The 27,050-nt window shown below is 38.7% G+C and overlaps 2 protein-coding genes across 9 annotated transcripts; one reads left to right on the top strand and one right to left on the bottom strand.

Annotated features, from left to right (window-relative positions):
• Positions 1 to 51: 51 nt before the first annotated feature.
• On the top strand, positions 52 to 6,973 carry AhcyL1 (Adenosylhomocysteinase like 1). Of its 4 annotated transcripts, none has more exons than XM_043427074.1 (10): positions 52 to 183; positions 1,626 to 1,673; positions 2,532 to 2,616; positions 2,998 to 3,179; positions 3,287 to 3,611; positions 3,705 to 4,008; positions 4,104 to 4,269; positions 4,520 to 4,766; positions 4,849 to 4,969; positions 5,048 to 6,973. In XM_043427074.1, exons 1-10 carry the CDS (start codon positions 82 to 84, stop codon positions 5,052 to 5,054), a joined length of 1,587 nt encoding a protein of 528 aa, XP_043283009.1. In that variant the 5' UTR covers positions 52 to 81; the 3' UTR covers positions 5,055 to 6,973. The 4 variants fall into 4 exon arrangements, with proteins under 4 accessions (XP_043283009.1, XP_043283008.1, XP_043283011.1 ...); XM_043427073.1 differs by having other exon boundaries at positions 2,986 to 3,179; XM_043427076.1 differs by lacking the exon at positions 1,626 to 1,673.
• Positions 6,974 to 8,781: 1,808 nt separating this feature from the next.
• On the bottom strand, positions 8,782 to 25,747 carry dome (domeless). Of its 5 annotated transcripts, none has more exons than XM_043427062.1 (13): positions 24,561 to 25,747; positions 20,522 to 21,146; positions 19,450 to 19,740; positions 17,348 to 17,665; positions 17,114 to 17,271; positions 16,404 to 16,575; positions 15,915 to 16,223; positions 15,656 to 15,807; positions 14,678 to 15,572; positions 14,439 to 14,585; positions 14,082 to 14,172; positions 13,879 to 13,948; positions 8,782 to 13,790 (listed from the first exon to the last, which is right to left on the bottom strand). In XM_043427062.1, exons 2-13 carry the CDS (start codon positions 21,129 to 21,131, stop codon positions 12,327 to 12,329), a joined length of 4,677 nt encoding a protein of 1,558 aa, XP_043282997.1. In that variant the 5' UTR covers positions 21,132 to 21,146; positions 24,561 to 25,747; the 3' UTR covers positions 8,782 to 12,326. The 5 variants fall into 5 exon arrangements, with proteins under 5 accessions (XP_043282997.1, XP_043283000.1, XP_043282999.1 ...); XM_043427065.1 differs by having other exon boundaries at positions 24,829 to 25,747; XM_043427064.1 differs by having other exon boundaries at positions 25,289 to 25,747.
• Between the last annotated feature and the right edge of the window lie 1,303 nt (positions 25,748 to 27,050).

Genomic DNA, 27,050 nt, shown 5'->3' with positions numbered 1-27,050 from the left:
TTACGATATAGCTTAGTCCTAGGGAAAATCTTACTTATCTCTCGAGCTCACGTGACGGAAAGTAAAACAGTTAGATTCAACATGGCCGACAGCGGGGATGGTCCAAACACCACATCCTCCGGAAAAGAAGGTAGAAATACAGTCACTGATGGCCCCGTAACTGATCCTGCTGTCAGTTCTAAGGTAATATCGTAATAACAATTAATATTTCATCCAATCGTTAATTTATTGGTTAAAAATAACACCACAAATTAACAACCTCCAAAATTAACGCCCTGACGAAGAGTGCCGATCGTTTTGTGTTGATGCTCTTTATACTTCGAAAATTGACAACGAAAAGTTTTTATTATCGATAATATTTAATGCAAAGATTAACAACAAATCCATTGTTCGTGCAATTTTTATAAATAACAATGAGAATCGTAATTTGGTGATTTTTTTTGTTTCTTTTCGTTTGTTGTTATTGTATGCTCACATTTCACATCGTTTACCTTGGAAATTTACGCTCAATTCTTAACCCGAGACCTTGTGTCAACTGTCACATGCATATTTCGTGTTACGTAATTTTGCTTACGAGAGTTTTGTCAGCGGTCATAAAGAAACAATAAACTGTGCCTGGTCTACTTTGTCAACTATTTACAGCCTCCTTTCAGCCTTGCTCATTGTCTCTCCAATTAATGACTTATCGGAGTTCTTTTGAAAACCACCAGAAACGAATAAGAAACGTTCTGCACTGTGTGTTTTTCACCGATCAAGATAATACAAATTTACAAATTTGAATTGAATGCATTTTTCAATTTTATTGCAATGAAACAAAATGTACACATAAAGAACTAAAAAATGATTGTTCTTGTTGTGAAATATAACGAATCATCCTAATTACAGACAATTATTTTTAATATTTCATGACTACTGTACAAAATTGATCATTTAAACAAAATGCATGCTTTTATTCATACATGAAATAAATGTGATAAAACGTCAAAGTGCTTTATTTTTATTTGAAACATATAGGACATTATAATCATGTTAGTCTGATAAATACATGTTTATTGAAAAAAATCACTTGTTGCATTGATGCTGTGTCAGAACTAGTTGTAGAAAATAGGCAAGCCTAAAATTGCACTTTATACGCTACTGTATTTTCTGTCTACTGATAATGCCAATAAGTATTTCTGTTTTAATTTATAATTTTACTGAGAGAAAAACAGTTGACAAAATTTTTATAACGATATTTCTATTTTCTCAAACTGTAAATTTTGAGCCTCAGTAAATGGGCTCAAATGGATTGTTCAATTGTTGTTCCATATTTTAAGTCAACGAGTCTCATAACTGAACCAAACAGAATTCTCATAAATATTGGCACAATGAAAATTTTATTTTTTCCAAAATACCCATCAGAATTGGCAATACACGCGTGCACTTGCTTTTTCAAAGCACCGACCAAGCCAACTAGAAGACAAACAAAAACGTTTAAAATATGAACATAAAATTGAAACTGGTGTGGCTTGAATAAAAAAGAAAATAACTAGAGACATACTGAAAGCTTTGAAAAAGTCTCGGCTACGGAACTCTGAATCTCTGTTCGAATTGAAATTGTGATATGGTGGTTGTTGTGATTTCAGAGCCTAGAGGCATCAAATAATGCCTTTCACGGCCCGAGAACAAAATTAGTAAGTAAGAAATATTTGTGTATGAAACAATGCAGAGTAAAATTAATTTTTATTACCTTTTTTGCCATAGAAAATGCTCGTTCCTCTTTTTGAGGATTGCTTCGATCCTTCCGATTATTGTACAAGTAATAACATACCAAAAAAAAGATAAAAATAAATAATAAATGTCATGCACCAGTGTTACTGTTATATCCGATATAATACACAAACCTTGTTCATACATCCTCGCAAGAGCTGTTGTAATAACTTCTTGAAATACTCCGCCAGTGCATTGAAAAAAGTAAAAACCTTTGATAAAGAAACCCAGTAGAGGTGGAAAAGTTTTTTTTTCTTTTCTATGCATGGCAGTTGAATTTCAAGATTATTTTTTTCTCCCATAATTCTTCGTCAATCCAAGAATCACCCTCTGGCTACACCAATCAACGACGTGTCATTGAGAGAGATTACCAGGAAACAGCGTTTTTCGAGTAATAGTTTCTCAATGCTTCTGCACAGAAACAAAGAGAATTGAGCAGTCAAAGCTGGTCGTATTTCTCACTCCACAAAATTAATATAAAAACTTCAGCTGCTTTTAAGACATGAAAATCCGTAAGCCAGTTAAAAAAATAATTTATATATATTTATATCTGTACTTACAGTATACATATATATTTTTTTCCTTGTATTTCCTTATTTTATATTTACGATATTTACGCACGTAGATAAAACTCAAATAATTAGCTTCATTCGCACTTTTATGTTTCTAGTCCGATTGAATTCATCGCAAGTCCTCTTTCCTGACTGGTTCCCCAAACACGTTCACTTCTGTCCCCACATTCTTACCTCTCTGGCTTTAAATGATATTCTCCTATTTTTTAGGAATCCAAGTCAGGAGCATTGAAGAAATCGAGCCGGTACAGAAGTCGCTCTTTATCAGCAAGCAGCAATGATAGCTACAGTTCCGGTATGGGTAAAAATTGGAAGAGAATGTACTGCGTAGAGCTGAAATATCGAATGTTTTTTTTTTCAACTCATTACACTTATTATTTTAAATCGGTATCCGATCGGCATTTATTTTATCGCCTTGCTTGTAAAAAGCACAAACGTGAGTTTGAAAGGAGAACAATCATCACGATCCCGCTTGTTATTAGTTTCAAGATCTTTCAAACGCTACTAACTCATCTCCTGCACGTGCATGATCGGTTCTTTGGGAAAAGTAAAAAAAAAGCTGGGGCAAGAGAAGTATAAAGTTCGACGATCTAGCCGTGTCGGGTTCATCCGTGTTTTGTACTAATAAACCATCACTTTTTGCTGACGTTCCGTTCAACCTCAGCATCTTACACAGGAAGCTCATCGGACGAGGACGATGTATCGCCGCGGGAAAAGATACAAAAAACGGATAAAGGCTTCATGGATTTTTGCGTCAGAAACATAAATCAGCATGCCTTTGGACGAAGAGAAATTGAAATTGCTGAGCAAGAAATGCCCGGAATAATGGCACTGCGAAAACGAGCTGCTGATGATATGGTAAACTAACAAAATCAACAAATGGTTTCAAACATTGATTTGGGTACGTTATTTTCGTTATGCTGAAAGTAAACTTACAAAGTGTCTGTCTCATTGTACCTTAACAGCCGCTGAAAAAGGCAAAGATCGTCGGATGCACTCACATTAATGCTCAGACGGCCGTTCTCATCGAAACCCTCATAGAGCTCGGTGCTCAAGTCAGATGGGCAGCGTGTAATATTTATTCGACTCAGAACGAAGTAGCTGCGGCGCTTGCACATGCCGGTTATCCGATATTCGCTTGGCGCGGTGAAACAGAGGAAGATTTTTGGTGGTGTATCGACAAATGTGTCGCCGCTGAAAATTGGCAACCGAACATGATTCTCGACGATGGTGGCGATGCGACGCACTTGATGCTCAAAAAATATAACGCCATGTTCAAATTAATTCAGGGTAATTTCACCTTAAATTCATCTTTTTATAATTATGCTAATTGAAAATCGAAACGAAGATTCGATTAGAAAACGACGAATGAAAAACTTCCAGGAATCGTCGAGGAAAGCGTAACCGGGGTACACAGACTGTACCAACTCTCGAAAGCCGGGAAGCTTTCTGTTCCTGCGATGAATGTCAATGACAGCGTCACGAAAACGAAATTCGATAGTCTCTACAGTTGTCGCGAGAGTATAATAGACAGTTTGAAACGATCAACCGACGTAATGTTCGGTGGAAAACAAGTGGTTATTTGCGGATATGGGGAAGTTGGAAAAGGGTGTTGTGAAGCTCTCAAAGGTTTGGGTTGTATCGTTTATATCACGGAAATCGATCCAATCTGCGCATTACAGGCAAGGTAAACAAGTAAAATAGCACAGAGTGAATAAACTATAATTGCAAATGTGAAGAAAAACTTAATTTTTATTAAAAACGAATATTTCTGTGTTACAGCATGGATGGCTTCAAAGTAATGAAGCTTAACGAAGTCATTAGAAACGTTGATATCGTTATAACGGCAACTGGTAATAAAAATGTGGTAACTCGAGAACATATGGACAAAATGAAAAACGGATGTGTCGTATGCAACATGGGTCATAGTAACACCGAAATAGATATCGTATGTCTCCAATCCAATTTTCTCTCAACGAGCCAATTTCCATTCTATTTTACATGGAAAAAAAAGAAAACAATTTTATTTGTTTTTTTTTTTTAATTATTATTTAAAAAGAGATGGTAAAACAACTGTAATTTTAACCAAAATCAGTTTTCAGCTTCAATTTTATTTTCATTTCAAGCAAAGTATGCGATTTTGTTCGCGTGAATGATTGATTAAAGACTTATTGTTATGTAAATAATTGAATACACAGAATAGCCTTCGAACGCCCGACTTGACGTGGGAAAAAGTACGGTCGCAGGTCGATCATGTAATCTGGCCAGATGGAAAGCGCATTGTTTTGCTCGCGGAAGGTCGTTTGGTTAATCTCTCGTGCTCCAGTATTCCTTCGTTCGTTGTATCGATAACGGCTGCGACGCAGGCATTAGCACTCATCGAACTGTACAATGCACCGCCTGGACGATACAAAAGCGACGTTTATTTGCTGCCCAAGAAAATGGGTACGTCCTATTTTCACACAACCTCATATTTATTTTTTCTTTTTGACGGATTTTACGATATCGATTTTGTGTATTTTTACAGACGAATACGTGGCATCACTCCATTTACCTACGTTCGATGCACATCTGACCGAACTCACGGACGAGCAGGCAAAGTACATGGGCCTTAACAAGGCAGGACCGTTTAAGCCCAATTATTATCGGTAAGTTTCCTTCTTTCAAAAATCAATGTTCCAGCAACAGAAAAATCCTTTATTATTTTAATACGAATATTATTTCAGCTATTAAGATCCGATCCATGGACTGGAAAAATACATGTTGAACAAACGTGTGGGACATTTGTGAATTATCGGAAATTAACAAGTATTAGTAGAGGAGCAATTCAGTCCGATGGCGTCGTCCCATTTTACTTTTCTTCTCATCTTCGATTCACTGTTACGTAAATCTCCTTTGAGATTATTATTCTTGTGCTATATATTCATTCCCTTTTGTCGCGAACATTTGTTTCTTCCAATCGAATCCTACCGATGGAGCATTTTTGTGTTCACCCTTATTCAGCGCTTCACCATTTCCGCTAACGGTCGTATTTATTCGCTTTGAAAAATCCCCTATTTTGTTCTTATTTATAAACTCCATTTCTCGTATTGGCAAAGGATAATGATATGACTTTGCATTGAGTGTGAAAAGGAAACAGGAGGAAATTGCAACACCGTTCCCACCGACCACGATCGTGCATCCGACAAACATTATGGAACAAAGTGATCGGCAAATAAATGGTTATGTGCGTGCTAGTCCATCTTGAGCATAATTAGGAAACCCTCAACCAGTTAACAGAAAACAAACGAATCATGCCACGAGTAAAAGATTGAGAAAAACTTCAGTTTTCTATAGATCTACTTTCATAGTATGTAAATAAGACGATGGAAAATGTAGAGCGAATTGAAAAAACAATTCAGGAATTTGACGCTTGAAATTTTAAGGAAAAAAATTAGTTTGTGATTGCATCGTTGAAACTTGACGGAACATAGGTTTTTTCCCCCCAAGTTTTTTAATTGTTCATTTTTTTGCATTATTAATCTTTGGGCCCCAAAAGAAATCTGACCAAATTTTATCATCTATGAAACTGCGTGAGAACGTTGGGCCCTGCTAAATAACAAAAATTCCCTAATAAATCAACGATGCAAGTTTTAAGGTCTTGTAAATGAAAATAATATTGCTGATTATAGAACTCCAACGAGAGAACGGTCATTGGGATTTTCATCCTGAGCAAAAGTTTGTTACGAATTTGTAAAAAAAAACAAAACACCAAAAAACCAAAACATGATACTTTCAAAGATTTTTTGAAATGTTCAAAGCTGATAGATCCATTTTTTTAAAAATGCAGCGTTGTAAAGGTCGATAATAGTGATTCAATTCAAATTATTTGTATATCCGTATTTGTTTCTGTACATATGATGAAACGTGAAGAAAATATTGGTTAATAGCTCTCTGAGAGATTCACTTCAAAAGAAAACCAAGAGTTGGATTTTACTCGAAGTTTTAATCAGCCAAAACACATTCGTGTGTTACTTTTAATTTTATTAATTCAAATCTTTCAAACGTTCTGAAGGTGTCTTAATCTCTTAATATTGTTGATCGCTTTGTACATTCGAACTTGGAAAAGAAAGCAAGAGACAAACGACGCATAAACTAAAGATTTTAAAAGTGTACGACTGAGAGGAAAACATTTGGTTTGTTCCTAGCCGCTGAACGGCCTAAAACTCGACGATGGATAAAAATGTAAACGGTGAATAGAAAGTTGGAAACTCAAGAAGGAAATAAGGGATTGAAATAAGTGGGCTCGATCGCGAATTAAGTATGTAAAATAATTCTAGGCGAGATCCGTTCATTTTTGCCTACGAAAAAGTATTATACCGTTAAAGAAGTAGCGTTCTCCCCTACCGTCGAGGAAATAGAAACAACGCGTGCTTCGCATGTAAAATAAGCAAAAGAAAAAGCAACGCGTTTCCAAACTCCTAAATGAACAAGAGCGAGGATTTCGCAAGTAATAAAATACGTCGAAAGAACAAATTTTATGCCAATTTTACGCAACACGCGTAGTTTTTTAGGGGATGCAAGGACGTTTACATACATTCATATGTAGTTATGTATATGAGATATAAATTGTAACATAGCCGATGTATGAATAAACCATATTAATAACAAAACCAACTCGTTTCCTGAGACATAAAATAAAACCGACTTTTTTTTTTATCGGGACGACAAAATAAAAAGGAGAATCTTTCCGAGCATAGCAATATATATTTTACATTTTAAGAGATCTAAAACAATTTCCATTTTTTTTTATCTCGAAATAAATATATACCTCCCATCATATAAAATTAACATTCTTAATAATATTAAATGTATATTTAATTGCAAACATTATAAACATCAAGTGTATATATATATATATATATATATATTTATATATACATATAGCTCGAATTTCGTGTTTTTTTGTTTTGAATTCTCATCGAAGCACACTTGTTTGAATAGCACAAATTCAGGCTCGTCACATGAGCTGCGTATTGTTCATTTTCATATTTTCACAAAAGTAAAAAATTGAGCTCATACGTGTCAGTTTCGCGCTCGTTATGCGAACGGGATACTTGATATAATTTTCGCTTTTACAACATATATCAAAATACTTTGTTATTGAAGATAGAAAGAAATGTTCTGCAGCACCAAAGTTTCTTCCTTTTACGTTCTAAGAATCTTCGAAATTACGTGATGAGAGAGAGGAAAGGTTATCGAGCTGTTACTTTGAAATGAAAAATCAAAACTCGATCGTGCCAACGAAATAATTGTATGTTGTCAAGTATATTTGCTAATTCAATGAAAAATGAAAAAAATATTCGTAGTAATTTTCTTTCGTGTGATGTACGAGCCATGAGAAACAAACGAACGAATAAAAAATTAAAAAATCCCATGGCCTGTCGTACTTACGTATTTTTCACAGTGAGAGAAAAAGAATGGAGTAAATGGCAAGGTTTTAAATGGCATACCGCGATGGCATAACAGTGGGTTTGAATTACACGTAGTAAGAACAATAAAAAAAAAAGAAGACACTACAATTGTACAAACGGATTCAACGGAATTGCCGCGAACTCGAGAATAATAAATAATTAAAATCGAATAAAATTGTAAAAATGTATTTTACAATGTACTGTACAACATTTTCGTTATTTCATTTTTTCCCTGTTTTTCAGCAGCTCTTTTTTGACAGGACAAATGTTATGAAAGTTGTCAACCATGTAAATGAATTTTCTTAGTGAAGGAAGGATGATTACCGTGTTTCATAGTTGATTAGATGATTCTTTGTGTTTAGTTTTAAAACAATTTCAAACGTAGGACTATTCAGGCGTATTAGTATCAGCGAAAAATGGAGGTCACCGGTGAGAGTTGAAACGATGAAAACATTTGAAAAATTCATCTGTTCGGATAAGTCGATCGAACGTGTTTCCTTTTCCGTTTAATTGTCATGCTCGCGTAATGACTAAGCGAAGTCAATTATTAAATTATTATTAAAACGTGTAGCAATAATAGTTATAATAATATTAACGATAATAATATGTACATAAATTCAGTCGATTGTGGTTCATTGCACCGAGCAGATTGCATATTCACACGAAATTTCTCGTGACGTAAAATTTCGAATTTGCAATTCACTCTAGCCAGAGTGACTGTGTTTATTAGAAAAAAAAAAAAAAAAATCAAAAAAACAAAATAAGTCCTCCCTCGAGTCTCGCGACACGTGAACTCAAATAAATTATATGGAATCGATTGACAGACGAGAGTCAACAGCATTCCGCGAAACACGTTTCGTCAACGGAAAAACATGACGAGAAATGACAATGAGCTTGACAGACAGATCGAAAAATCTCTGAGTTTATACAAAATTTAATTGGACGAGTTGGAGGGAGAAATAGAAATTGAAAAGGAAAGAACAAGAGAAAATAGTAACGACGCGAGGCTCATTTTCGGCCGAATCGCAAAAGCAAATTTCATTTTATCATTTATCATGGAGAGCGACACTGTGCTGTGATTTATCATATAACGATAGAAAAACTTTCTATTATACTCTCTGCATAACACGTTCTTACAATAATTAATCATTGTTAATTTTATCATCATCTTCTGCATCATGCATTATTCGTTTAATTAGTTTACTACAATTATATTTATCTAGCTTAAATGTGCGCTAAAGTACTTCGCTCGTTTTATTTATAAATATATAACAAAAATATATGAGATGATAGAATTATGTACAATGAGATAGTCGTCGGGCAGGGGAAAGGAGAGCGAGAAAATCTATGAAATCCTAAGAGATGCAATTCCGCATCAAGGTTCACATTAGACCTGAATTTCATTTAATTATCCTGTACTTTGTGTGCTGCGAAGCAAAATATCCACGATTTTTCAAACGAACGTACAAAAACTGTTTAGTGATAAATTCAAACTTATTTCTCTGTGTACAAAGGCAAAATTTCATCTCCAATTTTCGATATCACTCTCGCTTTCCAATCGCATTGTACTTTTCATTGGAGTCATGAAAATTTAACGAAAAACGTTGTTTCATCAAGGCTCAACTCATGCGTATAGCTCTCTATTCACAGTGTCGAATGATCGTGCTCGATTTTTCTTTGTAGCACACATACGAATTCGCGTACAATATTCTTGCGGCTAAGGATCCCTCAGTTTTTATTCTTTCCTTTTTCACTACGATTTCATTCGCCATTTCATCGGTCTCATTCATCTTTTCGTGTTGTCTTTTTGCACCACGAAAAATGATCCACCTCCAGCGTACACGTTTATCAATAATATTCATAAATATTTTCTCAGTTTTCTACATTAATTCGTACGTGAACAATACGTAAGCTCGATTCCAGACAGGTCTTTCTTCGTTTCTCATTAAACTTTTGTAATTGACTATCTTTATTTGATTTTTTTTTCTATTCCCTCGGGCGGATTATTCAAGAGCTCTGTGGCATTTTCGTTTCGTCCGTTCACAGCTGATTCAATAATGGAAAAAATATTTTTGGAAATTCAAGAAAAACTGATTTTCTCACTGGAGAAACGAAAGAAAAAGGAAATCTTCGAAGAATTATGATTCCGAAATATAACGCGTTTCATTTGGTCCCTTCGAATACCATTTACAAACGCTATACGCGATGGAAAAATTTTCGTTTCATCCGTCTAACGAGTTCGAGGCAATGAGTCATCCGGGCGCTACGAGTTCTCGGTAATTTTCACTGTAACTATTTATATCTTATATTTTATATTTTTAACGTAATTATTTTCAATGTGTAACTTCTCCGAATGGGAGCTAGAAAAGTAAGAGCTCTGATTCGTGATTTTCGCGCAAACAGACGTGCGTCTATTGAACTACTTGATATTGCAACTGTAACAGATTCAGTGGAAAAAAAAGACCGGCCAAACAGAAGAATGTACATCTTTTCAATGACTAGCTTAAGATATTATGCATACGTAGAATCTAACGCTTTATCTTTCCATCGGTTCTTTTCGCATTAGTATCTCAAAAACAAAAGAAAAAGAAAACACAAAAATGGCATGCAGTTTCATCATTCGATGAAAGTTAGTGTTGCTATATCGATCGTAACGTTAGGCCTGAATCGAGGCGTATTGTTGTCACAGTTTTTGTTCGTTTTGCACACGAAGCTTCGTTCGCCAGAATAAATCAACATTTTTCACAGTCAGTTTACGTTTTTCTATTAACTCTGGTTCTCATCAGATACATTTAGACAAAAATCGATGTGAACGGTTGTTTTTTTAAACCCTGTCTTCGATCGAGCATGTAAAAATTCGCTGTTTCGTTATTCGTTCATCATTTTTAAGTTTTCTTTCCATCTGGATTCATCAATATTCCGAAAAAAAAGTTGTACATTCCTAACTTGTCCTTTAGTGACTAACCTAACGTCGCAATTTTGTTTTTCATGTGCAAAAGAAAGTATATAAATATATAAGATTTGCCCCTTCGAGTTCATGATTTCGATTTTACGATTTTATGATTTTACGATTAGATCGCATGGATGTTTTAAAGGGAGCTTTGAATAATTCAATGATCGATATTTCACAATAGACCAAAAGAAAAAATCACAATTGTCAGTGACTCCCATGGATTTCATTAGTTTAGAAATCAACGGTAATAAAAATATCAAACTGGACAACGACGAGCAAAAAAAGGAAAAAAAAATTGTTCATTAAAAACGCCGAAATGTGAGACATTAAATTTTGATCATGCAAATAGTGACCTCAACTTTGAACAATTTTGCAAAATCCTGAAATTTTTCTCAAATCACTTATTTCAATCACGCTCTCGTAGGTTCGATCACGATTATTACGCGCGGGCGAAATAAATTAAATCGCATGATTGTTTTCAATGAGGCTAAGAAAAATCCAATGATCGATATTCCACAATAGCCCAAAGAAAAAAATCACAATTATCAGTAAATTCTATCATTTTCGTTAGTTAAGAAATCAACGGTAATAAAAATAACAAATTGGACAACGACGAGCAAAAAAAAGGAGAAAAGAAAAAAGTGTTTTTCCGAATCACCAAAATGTGTCATTCGATTTTTATCATGCAGAATGTGACCTCAGCTGCTAACATTTGTTATTTTCGCTAAATTTCAAAATTTCCTTAAATTAAGTATTACAATCGCGCTCTCGTTTTGACATAATATTTATTTATCTAGGGCGGTTAAAACGGTACGCTATGAGAATGATTATTTCGGAGGATCGATTCGCATTAAATCATAAATAAACGAGTGTCACGAATAGTGCGATTGATAATAGAAAGAGGGAGAAAAACTTGAATGTTCAGAAGAATCCGAACAAAATGTTTCTGCTTTCTCAACCGTTCGAAAAATGTGTGCATGAGGTATAACAACGCCCCATTGATAACTCGGCCGGCCATTAATAATTATTTTACAAAAGAAAAGTCATTTTGTTTTTGAACAAACTCGTTTCAAACATTACTGCACTTTGTATCCGTTGTTTCGCGCAAGATTTTTTTAAGGAGGGAATACAGTTTTCGACGGCAAACATCGTGGACTCTTTAATGTTAAATTCTATTCACGATTGCGTTTTTTTTTCTTTTCTCTCAATATATTTATCTAATTCTCTCCCCAGCCCGCTGCCCTATGGATTCTCGATTCCCTATAATTTCGTGCTATACGGCAAGACTCCAAAGTAAGGGAGATACGAAGCTCGATACAATTCACACCTCGATCCGATAAAATCACTTCGGACGTAGGATTTATGACATTTCTTCATTCTTAAAAGAGAAAACTTAAAAAATGTAGTTTTTCGGTGTCGTCATGGACAAAAGTTGCCACTCGAGTACACGAGTCCGTGGCTGAGCGTTGCACACCGATAATCAACCCACCGATTACTTACAATTTACAGATGGGTCGTGTGCGCGCGCGAACGTAGAGGTTAATGAAAAAACTGAACAAAATGAGACTAAGACGAAAGCGAAGAAAAAACTTCAGGACTTCACTGAACCGCGTTGGGAGCGACGCTGACTTTGCTGTATCGTTCGTCCGTCGACGTGGGCGTTGACGTTGCCCCGACGACTCTTGGTTGCGTCGGTTGCTTCTCGAATCTCTGATGTTGCACGTATCCGCTATTACTAGTGGGGGTTTGTTGTGGCTCGGTTCTAGGATTTTCACCCACAATCACATAACTGGGCGACCTTTTGTTGGTCAATTTTTCAACGTTGCTGTCCAATGTTGCACTTTCAGTCTCTTCCGTGATCGTATCGTTCTGCCAGAGCGAGTAGCCTGGTGTCAAATTCTTTTTGGCCGTTTCATCTATATCTCGAGTCAACATCAATTCTTTATTATTATCGCATTGTTGGAGCAGCCGGAGATCCGCGGCTGTCACGTACGGTTTGGAACTCGGGGTTCCGGCGCCGCCGAGAGTGTTACTAGTATCGGTGCCTCGTGTACCGATCGCTGACGAACTTGATGGATTCGTCACTAACTCGGGCATCCAGCCAACACCTACCGGAGCTTTCGACACTTTTTCCGGATTCTTCAGCTTGGAGTCTTTTACGTTCGTGAAACTAGACACGAACGGTTTCTTCATTCCTCCATCAGTTTGTTTCAAAGCATCTTGGTTCGGTAACCCGATGAACGGAGGTTTTTTCAACGTGTCCAAAAGTCCCGTTTGGACGTACGGTTTCGACACGCTGCTGTCCAATACAGTAATCGGCTCAAGATTATCGGGCTCGATGAAGGAAAGATCGTCGAGATCATCGAGATCTCGAACTCCAGGTTTCGTCGCTTTGCTTTTTGTGCTTTGCTCGAGCGAAGCAAGACTCACGTAAGGAATTGCTCCTTTGGAATCAATCGGTTTGACAATCATCGTATCGGTGACGTCACTCGAACGATCGTCATTTTTCGTACGTAATATCGGTTTAGGAACAACTCCGACGACGCTGTAACCACCAGTGACCGGTTGACTTCCCGTTGTTTCTTTCGGCACGGGACTCGGATTGCTCGAAAGTTCCTCCGACGATGGCATGCTTATGTATCCGGTGGAGGACCATGCGTGTGGCGAAGCCGTGTATCCCCCCGTGCTATCAGTTAGATTGGGCGTTGACCTCGCCAACGAAAGTGTATCGTCGAGAACCGGCTCACCCCCTTTTGCAACTTTTACGTAGGAATCCCAACGCGGCGATTCGTTGCTAGCCCCGAGAGGCCTCGATGTCCCGACGTTACGTTGGCGCAAACTCGACGATTCCCAGCTCGGTGCTGTCTCCAATAACTTATTTGCGCTCGGTGGATTCACTCGAGGATCAACGTCCGCACCGCTGTCACTCGAGACGTGAGAATCCGATGTCAACGAGGACGTCACCGATTCTTGACCGCTCGAACAACCGCTCGAATCCACCGATGACTGACGGATGTGCTGCTCACCAACTTTCTGCAACAATTTCTGCAACGATGCGAACGACTACATTTATTTCTCAAGTAGTATGAAATTTAGGGTGTGACAATGAGTGTTCCGCGCACGGAATTGATCGTGGAAATTTTTTTTTTACCATGTTTGGTGTCAGGCCAGGTGGTAATTTGACTTCGACGTCTTGCATCGCTTTACACTTGAGCCACATCCTGCAAAGCATCAGAAGTTTGATTAAAGCTATTCAATACAAATAACTCGAATTTCTCGGTTTAGTTGAAATAAAAACATTTCAATGGTTCAATAAATTAAAAAGATTTTAAGGAAAAGTTCCAATTGATTCACCTTTTCGACGTGTATATGAGACAGAGAAGAAATGCCAACCCACTCAGAATGCCGATCACCCAGATTATTATCCATACTCTGAACGATGGACCTGTTAGACGAAGAACAATTGCTTGAGAAAAGGAAACCTCGAGCGATCTCGGGGTAAGAAGTATTGAGATAATATGACAAGTGGTCCCATCATTTTTATTGTACCTATATGTTGGTTTCTTTGAGATTTATGTGGAAATTTTTGGTTTCGGGATTTTTCGAGGATCGAGCCTTTGGGAACGGTGAAAGTAGGAAGGATATGTCGTGAGATCAGGTGCCCGGGACTGCTTGTCACAGATCCAAATAATAATGATTTTGTAGACGAACCATCGCTGTAACAAGTTCCTTCGCCAGTGTCAGACCAGGGTCCTTCCATGTGGGAACCGTCAACGGCGATGTTCACAGCACGGACGCGGAAATGATACATTCTTTCGCGTCCGACGGTCAAACAATCCGCGATTGGTAAATAAGCTTCTGTAAAAGAAGTACGAAAAAAATCTGAGGCTCTGAAGGAAGATTGATCGTGTTCAATTGTTTCTGTCGCACTCAATAGCCTGTTTACATACCGTTTTTCGTGCTGTTTCGAACTTCGCCATCGGCCGACCAAATTTGATAATAATCCAAAAATCCTCCTCGAATCTGAGGCTCGTCCCACCGAACGAGAACTTGGCTCGAATTCATGAACTTGACATTCGGTTGTTTAGCAATTTTACCGGGTTTTCCGATCATACTCATCGCGTAAATCGGGGAAGAAGGTATACTGCAAGAAACTGTACACGCGGCAACGCGAATGCTGTAATTTTTATGGGACAAAAGGTCTTTGAGAATTACGTAATTATCCTCGTCGACTTTTTCTGACTTGTCGTTATAGTGAATTTCGTAGTATCGTAATACACCGTTCATCGCAACTGGTGGATCCCACGAGATTTGCATACTCGTATTCGTAACGTTGTTTATTCTTATATTGTGCGGCGGTGTTTTTGGAGCGGCCTCGAGAGTCGTGTTGTAAAGAGGATCACTGTGAAGTCCTTCGCCATTTTTCGTAACGACAGCCACGGCCAACATGTAAGTCGTGTACGGTTTTAAGCCGCTTACGATACCGTGAATGGGTGCATCGTTCGCGTGTATCGTCGTGTTCAATTTGGGCTCTTTGCAATTCAAATTGTACGGCGATACGATTGGGCAATAATATATTTTGAAACTCTCGACGACCCCTACACGATCCGAACACTCGAGTTTCCAACCGACCTCTATGAAATCTGAACCAATACGATTTATCCATACGGACTTCATTTTGCCGACGACTCTGTTGTGGATCACGGTGCACGAGGCCCAAACCATTCCGCTACTCGCTCGGGGTGTATTCGCTGATATTGCGAATTGATAAACTTTCGTTGGATCCGGCACTGTGACGTTGTACAACGTCGTACTCTTCGGCACGTGAACCCAATCGAGATAACCCTTTAATTTCAAAAGCAATAATTATTTTTCAATAACTCGCTCCAGCTGGGGCTCTTTGAGAAAATTTTAAATTCGAAACTTACCGTGCATTGCCAGGGTCGATCACGCTCATTGTCGCACCAAAATATCGTGTAATTCGTTATGTCATCAACGTTTGTCAATGGTGGTTTCCAAGACAATTCGTACAGACCACCGTCGAAAGCGATTTTTGTGAAAGCGAGAGGCTCCGCCGGCACTGCAAGGGAAATATTTATTTAGTGCGTCATCATGCATTGAAAATCATTTTTATAAACACCGATCGGTTTGAGCTTTTAATAAAATAACGAAATGTCATATACGCACTTTCCAGCCTGCTCGGTACAAATATTTTGGCATTCTCCTTATTAGCTCCAACAGTATTGGTAGTAACAATCTCGAATCGAAAACTGTTGAAGCTAATGCCCTTGAACTTGGCATAAGTGCGAGTTGTTTCGTTTGGCAAAAGATGAAGCTTTCGTCCGTTCTCTTCGACGTGTGAGATCTGATACTTGAAATTATCTCCGTTCTCCAAATATGCCGGTATAGATTGCCAGTACAAAAAAATATCTCTGTTTGCATTATTCTCGGTAATCTCGAAACTACCGATGTCGGTACGTGGCGGTAAACCGGGCACTGTTGAAACACAAATTCAAAACAAACTTCTCAATCGACCTAACGTTTGTAACATGATAACCCTCGAGTTTAATTTCTTTTCTTTTCGTATATTATAAATATAACACGCACACGTAAACATGCATGGATTGCTTGACAGTGTCTCGGATAATGAGCGATATTTCGTTTGGACGAACTTACGTCGCGATGGAGTTCGAAACGTCACGTCACTAAATTGACTCCATTTATCCTCCCCCGTCGCCTTTGCACTTTTTATAAAGACACGAACGTCGTACTTCGTATTCGCGTACTCCAATCCGACGAGATTGTAGTAACGTTTTACCGCATGAATGTCGTCCATTATGTTGATCACCTTTTTTCAACAAACGAGTCGATTCATTGAAATTAGTCGATTGAATAATACAAATATACTGAGAAACAAGGTTGAGGAAAGTAATGTATGAAAGTCGAACGAAGTGCTCGAAAAAATTGAGAAGTGGACTTGAAACTTTTCCGTTTGAATGTTGCACTCGAAAAGTATCTCAGATTCTCAAATATTCTGGGATTTTTTAAGGTTTTATTCAATATCGATCAGCAAGAGTGAAATTTTTCAACGCCGATGGAAAATGCGTTCGACACTGTTTTTTTTGTTTCCATCATTCGCGATTGTCTCGGTAGTGACAAGAAGAATGTCACGAATGATAAATTGTATTGTATCTTTGTGAAGATAACAATGATTAATGGGAATCTATGGGGAAGCCGGAAATAAAAAACGATACGCAAACACTTCCGCGGAAGTGCGAGTGATTATCGAATTTCGTGTTAAATCGGTGAGGAAGATAATTTCCAGAAAATGTCAGAAATATTCGTGCAATGAATAACGGAAGGAAATGTCGTTTTTTTGTGCGTACCCGCCAAGTTTTTCGATTGTCCCATTGGTGTTGATACGCAATCCTGTGATGAAGACCCGGAGGGAAATTTTGCAATGGGAATGGAACGCTCCACTGCAGCAACGTACTGTTTAAGGTTTTATTGACAACGGAGACGTTCACAGGTCTTGCAGGGATGACTGAAATGAAAAAACTTTGATGAGCGAACAAATAAATTGAGGAGAAAATAATTATTGTCGTCTGTCACGAACGTACCATGAGCGAAGTGATGGAATTTATAAGGAATGCTCAAAACGCCAAGAAAATTAGTAACGTTGAGGAAGAAAGTGTAGTACTCGTAGGGCTGGCGATATATGGGATTTGTTCTTTTGTCCCACAAGCAAGTATTAGGCGGCAAATCCTCCTGATGCTCCTTCGGACAACCAAAAAGCATTCGTCCTCCTGCCCGACCCGGTAACTTGAACACCAAATCGTATTTCGTCGTGACGTAATTTTTAACGGGATCCCAGCTGCATATCAAGTTTTCCCAATTGTGTGAAACGCAGCTGAAGTTGTGAGGCTCCTGAGGTTTGACTGTAATTCGTAAACAAATATGAATAAGAAAAATTTTCTTTACTGAAATTTTTCGACGACCAACTACTGTTTTTGCTCGCTTCGTTTTGAAGCAAACTTTTCAACCGGAAATTGATATTTTATAGCTGCGAGGGAAACTTTAACCGAAGGAGGGCGCGAAGGTGCTTACCGAAGTTTTCCTCTAATCAGTTAAACGTCAAAACGTCAAGACGCTTCACCGTCTAATTATAGCGTCTTCGAGATGCCACGTGCTGTCACGTTGATGAGCTAAATGTTGCTCAACTTTGCGAATTATCGCATTATCCTGAATAACTTGAAGTATGCAAAAAGCGCGCTAACGAAAAGTATGTTTGCTACAATCAACTTGAAGGTAAATCGGTTCTTTCATCTTTATCCGGAATAAGTTTCAATACATCAGCGTCAATTGTCATTTGACATAAGATAACAAAATGTTTATCATTGTCGATGTTTCTGTTGGCGATTGCATCGTCGAACGTAAGTTATGCGTAAAGCAGAGTTCCCAAAACATAAAATTTGTTTTCCCCGTTCGTTTCAATATCCACGACGATAAATAGGGAATTTCTCAGATTCAGCGATAATTATTAGCTCGATCGTAGAAATAAACGTAACGAAAGAGGAATGAATAGCGCTTCTTGTTCCCGTGAAAAGCACCTCTTGACCCTCTCTCACGATAAAGATAAATGAATGAAACTTTTTTCCTGTTTTTTTTTTCTCGCCCCGTATCAAGTCAAGTATAAGCAATAACGCATGACACGACGATCCCTCCACGCAATAATATTGTACTCTGAGCCAAGTGGTATGTCGTACGTGTGCGAAGGCTCATGTTTTCCCCTGCCTCATAGAGAAATCTTTTCATTTTTTAAGCATATTTTTAAGAATTGATCGCGACACGGCTGATAAAAACGAGCTTGTCGATTGGTCAGATAACTCGGCGGAAATCGAACGGCTTGAGGACATTTTGCGCGCTTTTTCTCGACCGAATATCCAACTTCTCCAGAATCTCAATACTCCAGAACTAAAATATTTTTTTCAAAGTTTAGAAATCTCTGTAAAGTTACGAGCATTGATTTCCAATAATAATAATAATAACGTCTGAAGGTTGTTAACCCTCGTTACTCTGTGCGTCAGTCTGGGTCTCCGCTGAGCCATTTTCTGGGCCGAATCGCCGCTGTAGTGGCGTCTCTCAATGCCCTTTTCTTTCTCCTTTTCAACAAAATTCTTCAATGTTTTTTTCAAAAATAATTTCATCGATTTTATTCTCGTACTGCTCGAAAAAACAGTGGTGAAATTAAAAATAATTGCTACCTCGAGGTCATGCGAGTTTATTGATTTTTGCAAGAGCTCCCCGAATTTTTCACATTCCTCGAACGACAATTCGAAGAAGTTCAAATGTAAAATTGTGATGAATTCGAAGTTTGTATCGTTGGAATGCAACAAAGTTCCTCGTCTATTATCAGTCGAGCGGAGAATTTACATTGCACAGCTAAGAATGCGTATAATTTTATGAATGTATAAAATTATAAATGACAAATATAATTATCGTAGCATCCGAACCAGGAAGCTTCAAAGCCATAAATTATATCGCATCCTCAAGAGATAACGAGAAATTTGAAATTATAATACGAATCAAGTTTAACGAGCGGATTTTACAATCGATATTATCATTTGTGTAAAAACAGTAAGATACAATTGAACGGTTCGAAGGGGAAACGTTAGAAGTTTGAAATCGGTTGGTTTGATGGGTAAGAAGAGATGATACTCACAGCCAATAGCCACTTTGTTGATGCACACACCAATGTCTACGGTCTCGTTGAGTTTTAATTTGCAGTGATACATATCGTCGGCAGGCGGTGGTTTTTCAACGTACAACGCGATGGTGCTCTCATTGAGAACAGTTATGAACTCAGGTTCGAGTTCCTTCTTATTACGAGTGAATACGAGGTCCGATGAATTTTTACCCGGGAACTTTTCGTTCGTGTAGTCCATACTCAGCATACAGAGAATCCTCAGAGGCTGGCCATACTCGAGAACAATATCGCCTCGTGGCCAAGTTACTGCGACAATGAAAGAGAGCATATTATTAAGAGAGAGGTAACAAAAAAAAGAGATTGAATTGTAACACATCGTTGTAAAGCTTGTTAACACGAAATAAAACACACGTTGGACCCTCCTTCTTCTTTCATCGCTTCGTTTTCTTTCGTTTGTTCTTCGTTTTTCTCGCAAATCCCTTTGAAAACAAAATCTCGAAGGAATTTATGTTTCTTTTAACATTCGCCTTTCGCCAACGAATAAAACAAGTTTCACGAAAGAGTTGAGAATGAAAATCATTAATAAATGCAAATAAAGGGCATTGTACTTTCTCGTTCGTCTTTTCTCCTCCTCCTACTCCACTCCCCCCCCCTGCCCTCGTTCCCCCTTCTATGTCTTCCTCTCGCTCTTTTAGCACGAAACTTGTGCTACCGCAAAATCCTCGGGACATTAAATATAGATATATGCATTTGGCACGAAGCTAGAATCCCAAAAGAGAAGATAAGACCCATGTTTTATTTATAATACATGTATTCTCGTATACGTCTTCGTAAACGGTCAACGTTTTCGAGAGAATTGAATCTTTGGATATTTTCCGTGTGTGCCGAGCTGTACCGTATCCCGGGAATACTCTCTACCAGTTGCACTTATGTCATTTCACAAGAATTAATTCGTCGCGGTGGATGAAATCTTGGAAGCAATTATCTTGAATTTTAGTACCTTTTTGCTAGTTAAACTCGAAAAGAAGTTCGCGTTGTTTCTTACGTATGAGAGCGAGGAAAGAGAAAAATGTGTGTTTGCACTCACCACCAGGTGTATCGATCCCAGGGGCGCATTGGTTTTCTTGTACCCCGTGTGCCCCGGACACCGATAAGAGTACAGCGAGAACAATCGAAACTAAAGCGCGCCACGAACTTCTATCGAGAAATATATTCTTCCCGGTCCATCTCGTCCATCTCACATTATCACCGCGCCGATTTTTACACTCGTCGGCACAACGGCACTCGGCCAAACCTTCGCGAAGGTTGCACGTACGATTATTATTCGTGCTCGCGGTACGATCGACATTTTCGATACGTTCACATTCGCATCTCGCGTATTCGCTGCTCTCCTCCTTGCCCGAAAAATCTTTTCGAGCATCGCCGATTATCTCAGTCGCGGTTGCACCCGAGTTCGTTATTCTCTTGGACGAAATGTTCCCGGTATCGTCCTCCTCGCACGTGTCATTCGCTTCGTCGATAGGCCGCCAATCCCTTCGATCCTCCATTCTAGATCCGCTCAACTTTCGAGCCGTCCTTACACGAGATTCAGACGTTTTACTTGTCGCCACTCGCTTCGACAACGAGCCACGATTCCATTGTGAAATTCGATCCAACTCTCCTGGATTCCTTCTCGGACGCACTTCGTTCGACAACATTATGACGTCCCATTACTGAAAAAATACACAGAGTTATTATCGATGCATCGAATGTGGATAAGACAAAATATTAAAATCCAAAATTCTCCATAATCTTGGGCTTCTGTTCCTTAAAATTGAATTTCAGATCAACGCGTCCGAGCTAATTCCTCACCGAAGCCTTCTCTGTATCAGCGTATTTTTAGACACCCGGCCGAGAGAAAATCTTCGGACATCTGATCGGAAGTTATAAATTTTCTTTCAACAACGAAGAGGCTTCGTCCTATTGCCAATCAGATAAACTTCAATGAAACAAAATTTTCGGCGCAAATGACGTTTGACACGCGACTTACGACTGTCGAATGAGCTTGAGGAGAAGCTCGCCAGCGAACTGGCTCCAGTTCTGAACAATTATCAATAGTTATATCGAGAAGCAGCGAGTTGACGAAAATTCTCAGGGTGGGGAGCTCGGAGGGAGGGAGGAGGCGGGAGTAACGAGAGAGCGATAGAGTATCGCGTGTAACATTGGTGACCTTTTGATAGGTCAACAAATGGGCAAAACGAAGAATATTGAATAATGAAAACGAACCACCGTGAATATGAATATTTCCACGAATGAAGGAATCGTGCGCGCATAGCTGCGGGAACCAATGAAAATAACGGCCCCCGTATAGAGAAGGGGCAAAAAAATGATCTCGATCCACGAAATCGTTTGACGAGCTTCCCCCGTTAGAATAGGAAAATCTTTGATTCGCGGGCTTGAAGTCGTGAGAAAGTAGTAAGCTCGGCCAGAAATCAACCGGGATTTCAAGATATCGCACAGGGGAGGAGGAATACATGTGTAACGCCGAGGGAATAATGTCCATTAGCTTTCCGAGACTTTCGACGTATATATGGGGCTCGTACACTCCGCGCATATAGAATGAGCTTACGAAGCTTGTGTACGAAAATTTGTTAAACCCCCACAGCTCTCCCACTAGCTTCCAAACGTTATGAATTATTCAACGTGCATCGAGAATATCATTATTTGAGGTGTAGTTAGAAGGGTCGCAGAGGAAATTTGTTGGTGGCATCGCTTTGAGAATAGCTTAGCAGGAATTATCCGAAAACATAGACAATTCGAATGAACATTTTTTTACAATCTCGTTAACCATTCTAGTGTCTCAGAACAGTTTCAACGATGCTGAAGTTTACGAGGTTGGAGTCCAACGAAATTGAGGAAAATAACAATTGTAATATTGACCAAACGACGCTGAAGTCTGCAACGTTCGAGTCCAACGAAATTAACGAAAATGACATTTTTAATTCACTCATTTTTTCGTTCACGAAGTATCGGTGCAAGTTGAAAAACTACGAATTAAAAATTCGGCACGAAATTGTAGATTTACTGGAATAATTATGACGCTGAAGCTTCCAACGTTGAAGTCCAACGAAATGATCGAAAAAAACTCTCCAATAATTCCAGTAATTCTCCTATTTTGTTCCCTGCCAAATTTGCGATTCGTAGTTTCTCAAGCTGCACCAACGATTCGTGAAATAAATAATTGGTGAATTACAAACGTTTTTTTCGTTCATTTCGTTGGACTCCAACGTTGGAAACTTCAGCGTCGTGAATAATTGGAGGGTTTTTTTTTTAAATCATTTTGTTGGACCCCAACGTTGCAAACTTGAGCGTCATATTGACCAATTTTTTATTTCACGAATCGTTGATGAAGACTGAGTAACTAAAAGTTGCTGATGAGGCAGGTAACAGAATTGGAGAATTACTGGAATTTTTGGAGAGCTTTTTCAGATCATTTCGTTGGACTCGAACGTTGCAAACTCGAGTGTCATCAAGTTCTTAATGTTAAAATTGCGAATTACTAATAAAATACTTGTCCTCCGATTGATATCATAAATTTAACGTGCTGCACGTTACTCGGATATGGTAACTTTTTTCATTCGTTACAGCTGTGTCAGTTCCTGATGCTTCCCGTAGGAACGAATATTCCAATTTACCATTAAACACTTGGCCTCGAATTGATTTCACAAAATTTAATGCCGCACGTGACTTAAATGGAATTTTTTTCAATTGATATGGCATTAAGCGTGATTTTTCAGTTTCTCATTTTCACTTTACAAAATAATAACAGATTCGTGTTTTTTAAAAATACAATGTTTTGTCACGATTTGTAAACATTTTTTTGAATTGTTGCGATGAAATTATTTACAGTTGGTTTAACCATTTTTTTTTATCACTTTTCGAGATATGATCAGGAAACCAGGGGCCTTCGATGTACTTGTCTCAACGTTATTTTCCACGGGGTAATTTTTGAGGTCTTCGTGTAATTCGAGCCAATGGCTTCCGGCGAAAAGCGTCAAATTATACGGCTCGATTGTGGACCCGCCGACCATTATCGTCGATCGTCCATTCACAATTAAATAATTAATCGGGCGACTATTTGTTGCGATGCTGGCTCGTTGGCTGGCAACGAGCTAGCATCGAATATTTTGGTTGCACAGAAAATTAGTAGCTAAGAAATACTCGCTGGCAGGGAGAAAATCACGTTCAAAGCGTGCGTCAAACGCGAGCTCCGCGCACCATGAACCATTGCATTCCCTATATATAAAAATTCGGTACGTCATCTCGACGTCTGACTAATTCACGCAACGACAATTCCGAGGGCAAAATTAATATCGAGGTCAGCATTGGAAAAAATTCAAAGAAAAATGAATAAACAAAAGTAAACAACGAGAAGAAAAAACGGTCGAACGAGAATTGTGGACTTTTTGTTTTTCTCGCGTCTATTGGATTATTCGGGGAAGATAATGCCTGTAAAATGTACGATTGACTATGCTGGCTCTCGGGGTTGAGGGGAGGGGAGGAAAAGAAAAACGAAGAGAGCCAATGTATATGTTCCGAAGCGGCGCTGTGTAGTGCCCTAACCCCGGTGTACGAGTATATATTTATGTGTAGAAGTACGTATACAGAGATACAGGATTTTGTGTAGGTATACGAAAGTCCGAGATAAACATCTCTGAATGCCAATGCGGGATGTTGTAAACTCCGGGCAGGGGAGGGTTAAAAGAGAGGCACGGAGTGAACGGTGGTTAGAAAAGCCGAAAAAAATCTTCCGTTTGAAGTGGGATTGGTAGGTGCTTTCGATAAATTCAATTTCACGGTCAAACGAAAATAAGAAAGAAGGAATGGGCAGCGTAAAAAATAAATCTCCCCTCCCTCGCGCGGCCTCTCGCTCTTTTCTTTTTACTCGGAAAAATCTCTGTTTCTCTTTCTGTATTAACGTGCGTATGTATGGGTGCGTGTACGCGTGTATATTGGTTCCGCGAAGCGACCTAGTAGAAGGGGTTGAAGAAAGAAAAAGAGCGCAAGCGAGAGAAAAAGAGAGCGAGAAGAAAATGAAGCTGCGTTGGCGCCGTTCGGAAAACAACAGAATTATGTCGAAAGCTTACCCTCTTGCGATTTTAACGAAAAAAAAACACTTCATCTTGGGCACATTAGTGCACTTGTGCACCGAATTCTATCCTCCGTTCGACGCACTTACGAACACACACGTGCGCAAGAGGAGAAAAAACACTATATGGCACCGCGAGATTTTACTGTACACAATACACTGAGGGAGAACGCGTGCGTGCGTATATATCTTTGTGTGTATGGGTATAGAGACGAAAACTGTTGGGTCGGTGCGATGGTCGGAGCACGAAACCCGTTTTTACTCACAGTCTCGAGTTTTAACGCATACGAACGTCTACGTGTATAGACGGATGTGTAGCTCTATACGTATAGATGAAAGACGAAATGGATTTTTAGAGCTCCCCTCCCGCCCCGTCGAACCTAGAAGACTCTTCTTCGTTCCGTTCGGACATGCACGAGCGAATATCGGTACTAACACAGAAAGACTTAAACGGACCCATAACCACACGCACGATTGTAAAGTTTCTTTGTAACAGCGAAGCTTGAGATCGCGTAAATTCGTCCGTGTCACTTGGTTATTTAGTAGAAAAACTTGTGTTTACATTTGCTACTCTCCGTCGTATATACTACCACAAGAGGGAGAGGTGTAACGCACAACACAAAACACAACACGCACGGGCAGGCCACGAATACACTCAAGTGGGTGGATGTAAGGAGGGGGTGGAGGAATTAACGTGTGTCCGTGTGTTTGAGAACGATACTGTACATTTTTCTGGGTAAAATGTACGTGTGCGCGCGTTCGCGCTGCTCTTCTATCCCTTCTGCGCGATCAATCGACAGTGTCGCCAACCTCGTGCAACGCCTTTTCTCGGAACTATCGCGGCGTGTATATAGGATAGGACTTTCGATTCTTGCGAAGAAAAAGAAAAAGAAAAACCCCGAAGATGAAAAAAATGTTTTTTCCTCGCGTCACTAGAGCTTTCAATTATTGTCCTCGAGCGGAGCTTTTTTATTTTCATTCGATTTGATTCACACACTCCGCTCATAACCGCACCAACCGAACCGTATTTCGTTTTCTCTTTTCCTGTCCCGGACTGCACGGAGATCACATTTTTGCAAGAGCCACACAAACGTCGCGTTTTTCGTCAGGTTACACGAGCGACACGAGCAGCAGCCACACGATCGAGATCGGGGAGGGCACGCATTGACGTCACTAACACGAACTCCGAGTACCCCACATTCTCGGAATTCTCGGAAACTTGAGAGAGGGATGGAGAGAGGAACGGGAGTTTCTCCGTGGTGTGTGCGTGTGTATGCGTACGCGCATTATTCTAGTCGCTTTCCTCGCCGTAACGGCGCTCTCATGAAGCGCGCCAAAATTCAAACGATTGAAAAATCGCGTCTACGCACCGTCCGTAAACCCCCTCGACATTTTTTCCTATGAAGTGCAAACAAAATTTATTACGACATCGAGAAACATATTCGTTTCTCGGTATTCGATTACGTACTATTTGATCATTTAAAACGATGAAAAGCCGAATCGTCCCTACGTACAAAACATTCATCAATTTTTCCGGCTGATAACCGTAACCGTACATTCTCCGTATTCAAAATATGTGTACTCGCCTGTTTACACTCGTACGATGTAAAGAATTTATAAAATGCGCATGAAAAAAAAGAACAAACAAAATCCATCCCGAAACTTTTCCATGAAAGAGATATCATTATTTTTCAATGTACGACCCGATAAAGAACCGTTGGTATGGAAAAACAGTGACACTTTAAAATTAATAGGTTTTTCATTGAACGGGTTTGCGTAAGAGCCATATATGCAGTATCAAATGCAATATTTATTGTTTCAACAATAATAAAACGTTGGTACAATTCGTTTTTTTTTTTATTTATATATAACAATTGATCCTTTTCTTTTTTACTTATACATTTTCACATTTCTCGTAGTATTCGTCAAAAATAAGATAAAAAAAAAAAAAAAACAAAATGCTCATTCTCGAACAAAACTTGCTATACATTTATCGTGAATGTAATAACGTTATTTAATCTAAGAATTACAATAAATATAAAGTGCTACTCTCTCGATTTAAAGTGACCTACATCTTATTTTATAGATTTTTTATTTGTTTCGTTCTTTCATAATAATAATAATAATAATAATAATAATGAATAATAAGAGGAAACCACGTTGATTCAGAGAGTTGCGAAAGGCATATAATATGGTGGTCCTTAAGTTCGTCACAGCTTTTAATAATATAAGTATTATTATTGATCATTGATCATATACTTTCATAAAATGACACTGTAATAATAGAGATTCTTTTTTTTCCATGTATAGTTAGGTGAATAGGTGAAACACAGAAAAAGAGAAACGGTGAATTGGCTCACAGAGAGACTCGGAGCAACGAATCGGATCCCAGTTGGAAGACACGATATAAACGTGTAAGAGAGAAAAAAGAAATTGTTAGTATTTATATTGACAATGATTAACGAGACAATGTCGTTGTCGAGCTCCG

This window comes from Venturia canescens, chromosome 8 (genome assembly GCF_019457755.1).
Source record: "Venturia canescens isolate UGA chromosome 8, ASM1945775v1, whole genome shotgun sequence".
NCBI lineage: Eukaryota > Metazoa > Arthropoda > Insecta > Hymenoptera > Ichneumonidae > Venturia > Venturia canescens.
This window is presented reverse-complemented; position numbering and strand designations above follow the sequence as displayed.